Source organism: Agrilus planipennis, unplaced genomic scaffold, assembly GCF_000699045.2.
Source record: "Agrilus planipennis isolate EAB-ADULT unplaced genomic scaffold, Apla_2.0 scaffold72, whole genome shotgun sequence".
Taxonomy (NCBI): Eukaryota; Metazoa; Arthropoda; class Insecta; order Coleoptera; family Buprestidae; genus Agrilus; species Agrilus planipennis.
Window position 1 is genome coordinate 1153875 of NW_020439081.1, and position 6030 is coordinate 1159904.

Here is a 6030-nt window from a genome sequence, read left to right on the forward strand (position 1 = left end):
TCTATGAAAATTGTATTTATTTAACAACTATACAAACACTTCTTGAGTGTTTTACAGCGAATAATGATTATGTCACGTTGCAGGCAATCAGCGGATACATAAAACTTTTAATGTATTCCACAGCCACCTCTACACATAGTATTAAAATATATTTACTAATAAAGTAATGGGCGGTAATAGAATCTAATTCCCACACGTAATAAAAATTAAAAAATTTTCATCACGCAATAAAAATAAAGGGAAACCCATCATTCATACGAAAGTAGGTACAAATCAGTCGTTTAAAATTTTAATGGATTGTAATATCGCAAAATAGGTATATTAAACAAAGTGTTTTCTGTTTGTATTTAAGTAAACCGACTACAGATAGATTAAGTTTCCCTATATCTCTTTCATTAACTACAACTTTTTCTAATGTTTTGAGTGATCTTTTCGAATAAAACCTAAAAACGGATTCGAAAAATCTTTTAATTCTTGTGACTTCATTTGGATCATTATGGTTATCATGGAGTTAATTTAATTAAATAACTAAGACTTTTCATGGATTTCCTAGATGATTATAATATTATTAAGAAAAATTGGGTCACCTTTCACCTGTTCTAATTTAGAAATAACCACGAAATTAAAATTGAATAATTAATTCTTAATTATTGTATATTTTCATTGATGGTATTTAATTTACAAGAAAATCAATATGAACTACCTATCTTCTTACTAGATTAAAAGAAGATTGAGAAGGTTGTTTGTAATGCATCTGTCTTAACTAACTATACAATTACTAGCCTTGAGAATGCCTCCCATTTGAAACCAAAACATTGGAAGATTGTTAATAAAAATTTACCATCCAGATTTAGCTATTATAACTAGTAGACAAAAATCTTCTTTTCCACATACGTTTGGTTTACATTAATTATGATCCTCATTACGTAAACTAGTTACATACTTTGGCAAACATAAATTACTTTAAATTGTTTTTTACATATATTCACCTGCCATTCGAATTAATAAGATAAGAATCTTAAGCTAGCATTTACACATTATGTGTATTTTTTGCACAATTTATTTAAATTATTTTTGTTTGTTTTGACAAAAACGGTAAAACCGGCAAGGTAACATTGACCTCACCTTTTAATATCAAACACTACATTAAACATACATGCATGTGTGTATATATGTACCTGTCTTACATGTGTAAATATACATATATCTATCTATGTTTATTTTAAAATTGATGAAATAATCCATATGTGTAAAAACCCCAAGGCCGCCAGTAAAATCATTTTATTGTTTTTCACTTTCCGTTTCGATGTAAAATTATTTAAAATTATATTAAAAATTACATTACATCATATGTAGACGTCTTTTGTATAAAAGCAAGTACAAGGGTTTCTGTCATGTTCGCTATATATTTGAGATCAATATGATTTTATTTTTAATTATCTCCAAGAATTTGAGAATGCAAAAAATGAGGAAAACTGAAATCTTTAATTACTGTGTAGGTCAGGGGAAACTAATTAGTCAACTATATATATACTACTTACTATCTGAATTCTCAATACCTATTATGTACCCTTTTGTATGAACAAAATACATACAAACAGTTTGTTGCATCTTTATATAAATACTAAGTACTAAACATTGCCCATAAGAAAGAGCAGATATTGGTTTTAATTTACTGTTTCCTTAGAAAATAGTAAAATAATATTAAAGATAAAGCAATAGATAGAATGTGCCTACAAAATAGACGGTCTTGGCCTGGGTGGTTGAACGACCAATGTCTATTTGTTTCGCATTCAACTGTTTAAATTTATTAGAGTACCTAACTAATGCATTTAAAAAATAATCATTAACACAAAGATTCATAGATTCGTTTTGATGTGTTAAGATTGTTTAAATTCCATGGATTTTACATTCTACATTTGGAAGTGTACAAAATAAAATGTTTGTTTTTTTAGATAATACTGTTTTGTACAGTATTGGTTCATTTTATCAGTGCTGCTCCATCACCTAACCCAATTCCAACTTTTGGTAAAAGTTACGGAGGAGGATATGGCGGTGGTTTCGGTGGAGGGTACGGTGGGGGATATAATGGAGGATATAGTGGAGGATGTGGTTATAATTGTGGTGGAGGATACGGAGGCCATGGAGGAAGTACTTTAATAGTTATCAAAAAGGTTCCGTACGGCGGAGGATATGGTGGCTATGGAGGACACGGTGGTTATGGAGGTTACGGAAAAGGATTTGGTGGCGGTCACGGTGGCGGATATGGAGGAGGTTACGGGAAAGGTCTCGGAGGAGGGGGCTGTGGGTACGGAGGTTGTGGAGGAAATATAGGACACGGGGGTGGTGGAGGTTTTGGGTTCGGATTTGGAGGTGGATTCGGAGGAGGATTCGGAGGAGGTGGCGGCGGAGGTGGTGGAGGCGGAGGAGGTGGTGGATGGGGAAAATAAAAATTAGAAAACTGCCAACAGAAAAATAAACAGTTGATTTGTTCAACAAAATGTAAAAAGTTTTGTACATGTTTGTGTTTAGGTACTACAAAAAAAATTAAGGATGTAATTAAATTTTATAAGTAAATATGCATTTTTATTTATTTGCTATTATGATGATGTTAAACTGTTGGGTTAATATGGTGAAAACTACTATTTACATGCTCAAAAGTACCTTCTTAATATCTCTATTTTTTGGAAGGTGGTGACGTCTTTTTCTGTCGTTAATGCAACTGGCTAATATTTCTATGTAAATGTTCATTGAACTACTTTAGTAAAAGGCAATCTTGTACATAAAATACACTTTCAAGTATACATACTATGAAAAGACGTTTTATACATACGAGATCCTCAAAGATCAAAATCTCATTTTAGTTTTATTTGTGTAGGTCAAAACAGATAGCATTATAAATAATAAATTTGTTGTTAGTTGACGTGTCGACGTAGTTTAGTTGCTGAATACTTCTAACCTACTCACAATAAGAATCCTACATTGAACGCAAATAACTGAAATTAGCAAAGTAGCTGTCTTTATTAGGTAATTTATTTACTTTAGTCACTCCTTTATTGGCTTGGTAACTAATTTGAACTCGTGTTTGTAAAAAACAAAAGAAAGGAATTTTCAAAAACCCCATACGTTAATGAATCTGCCAATAGAAGAGAATTATTAATCGGTAGCGGTAGCAAGTTGAAAGCTCTGATTGAAAGATATTCCTACATCTATCTATGTATGTACAATACGTATAACCGGTATAAACCCAAGTGTATTGTTCACCTTGTTCTTTAAAAAAGTCAAGGTCCAAACTTGAATACTTGAACTTGTTAACCGTGTGTCGTCTGCGGCTTCTTTATTTAACCACAAAAGGCTTAGCAGCTTTTTAAATAAAATATACCCCTCGCCGTTGACAAAGGTGACCGACCTTCCCTTAATAAAGGTTAGTCAGATGTATGCTTTACTTAATATCCAATGTAGCATTTAAAAGTCATTCTCCGATACTTATGTTATTGTCTACCAAGAATAGAAATAAGTACTTAAGCATGATATTTATGCAAAAAAGTGGTTACATTTATTTATTCGCTAAGACGGAATTCAACATTTATTTAAGGAATTTACGAAAATTTTATTATTGGAGAAAATTACGATAATTAAGTAGGACTCAAAACAAAAAGAACTCACCCCAATAGTTCCTTCTAATGACCTAAAGTATTGAAGAATTTGTAAAAAATTAGGCCCTTAGATTAATCAATTTCGTTTTTAAAAAAATAGAACCACATTGCCCCATGTAAAACGGTACCTATTTATAAAATATTTGGAATATTTTGAAAGATTCCTCCTAGACTAACAGCATTACTCTTTTTAGCTGGATATGGCAGAAACTTCCTGAATCGATTTGACTTCCACATAATGTTCATCATAGTATTTATTAAATAGTCGTGACGGCGTTTTTATGTTTGTCAACATATTGAAAATTATAACTTGTTATGTAAATTAATATTTTTTCAAAGGTGATGATAAAGCCTTTTCTTAGGCATATGTATACAATAATAGGTGTGTTGTGCATTCTTACACTGACTGTCTAATTTTAATATTGTTAATTAATATTAAGTTTAGCGTCAGCAAGAATTATTCAGAATATTAAAATTGTTAATAAAATTTGTGCTGACTAACGGAGAGAGTAAAATTTTTATCGAAAAAAAGTTTGAGCATTCGTCCTTCTGAAGGAAAGCTAAATAATTACATTTACGGCAAGACGGAAACGTACAACGGACCGAAACTAAACAATTTCGCACCTTGTGTCAGATGTGTCATACAGGGTGAGAGTGGCTATTTTATGCCGCAGTCTGCCACCCCCATACACGCGGTATAATACAGCAGACATTTGCCTCGTGGTTGCCCCAATCTAGGATTACTCAGCTTTAGCGCAAAAAATGGCTTATTATGCCCCAAGGGAAGAAAGTTCGGCATCCCCCTGGGGTGTAAATTGCCATGCGAGCTAAGGGCGCGGCTGACAAGCTCCTTTCATACAACTTTCTTCCTAAAACCCGCATACGATTTATTACCACACCCTTGTCCCGAAAATACGACTTTTCCTGATTTCAAGGATGAGAAAGTGACTCATAATCCGCCAGGTAGGAAATCCCATTTACTGTAATAAAGGATTTTAATATTCTCCGCGTAGAAATTACCATCCGATCCCAAGGCGATGGTGGAAACTACGCAGAGAATGGAATGGAAGAACCTTTCTCAATAAGGACTAATTGCGATTTCTTACCCGAAAAAAATGTTGAGCTTTGGTCCCTGGAATCAAGGAAAAACATCGTACCTACTTTCAGTATGGATATGGTAAAAAATAGTTTTATTTTCAAGATTACTGGACTGCGATTGCATTAATGTAAATTATTTACGTTGCAACTGTCATATGACATTTCAAATCATCTTTTGAAATTAAAATTTTGTATAAGNTCTCCGATACTTATGTTATTGTCTATTGGGTCACCTTTCACCTGTTCTAATTTAGAAATATAATTAAACATTGCCCATTACTTTAAAAACATAAAAAAAGTTAATTATACAACAAATAACTAAGATGATGTTATTTGACGAATGCAAATTAAAATGGAACTTTTTTAACCTTGATGTTTACAATGCTACTGATTTAAAAAATTGGGAAATTTGTATTCGATTTATTAAATGTTAGCAGGTTTTAGCAATTGAACGTAATTAATGAAATGACATATTCATGTATTTTTGGAATAGTTAGTTACATAATTTCAACAAACATTAGGTATTAAGTAGGTAACAATATTATTTTTATGTTTATCAAAATCAAAGGCTAATAAGTATTCGAAAAAACGGAAAAAATAAAAGTAATCAGCGAAGCAAAAATATGTGAATGCTAAAGCTCGCCATTAAGTGAGTGGCGTAAACCAAATAAACAATTTTAATGTAAAAATAAAAGATCTAATTCGTGATAAAATTAATGGAGATATTATACAACATTTGTCATTAGTAAATAGAATGAATTAATTAACAGCTTTCCAAAATATTTTCAGCTTTTAGGAAAATGATTTTTAGTTTACTAGGAGTCGGTATTTATCTATTTTTCTGGTAAATTGTTCGAGTATCGATCTGATTTATCGAAGATTTTTATTTCAGTCTCAGTAATTAAACACTCTGTCTAACGCCTAACCTGCCCCCTTTAAAGCTAGCACTATTATACTACTGTTAACTCTGTCCCACCATGAAACTAGTTAATTTTCCAAAGCTAGAACATCCCATATCTCTAACCTTGTGCAAGCAATAATCTAGTCTATTTGGTATTCCTCTACACGTTATTTCTGTTTCTAATACTATAGGGTTGTTCGGAAAGTTATTTCGTTTTTTTTTTTGTGGAAATGAAAGACAGTTTTCGTATAATAAACAAATACTTTATTAAATTATATATTGACCGTTCTGGTCCAACACCTTTTGCCATCTTTCTGGTAGTAGCATAATTCCACGCTCATAAAATTTTTGGTCTTTGCTGGCAAAAAACTGATC

At 31.9% G+C, this 6030-nt stretch overlaps 2 protein-coding genes across 2 annotated transcripts in view; both read left to right on the top strand.

Moving 5' to 3' along the window:
• LOC108733164 (putative glycine-rich cell wall structural protein 1) overlaps positions 1-2450 on the top strand; it is an 18509-nt gene extending 16059 nt beyond the window's left edge. The window contains exon 5 of the mRNA XM_025977362.1: positions 2374-2450. Within this exon, the coding sequence (XP_025833147.1) occupies positions 2374-2450 (77 nt within the window). The remainder of the gene's footprint in view (positions 1-2373) is intronic.
• Positions 2451-5383: 2933 nt separating this feature from the next.
• The window catches only part of LOC112905267 (glycine-rich cell wall structural protein 1-like), a 3354-nt gene continuing 2707 nt past the window's right edge, over positions 5384-6030 (top strand). The window contains exon 1 of the mRNA XM_025977363.1: positions 5384-5403. Coding sequence (XP_025833148.1) covers positions 5384-5403 — 20 coding nt within the window. The remainder of the gene's footprint in view (positions 5404-6030) is intronic.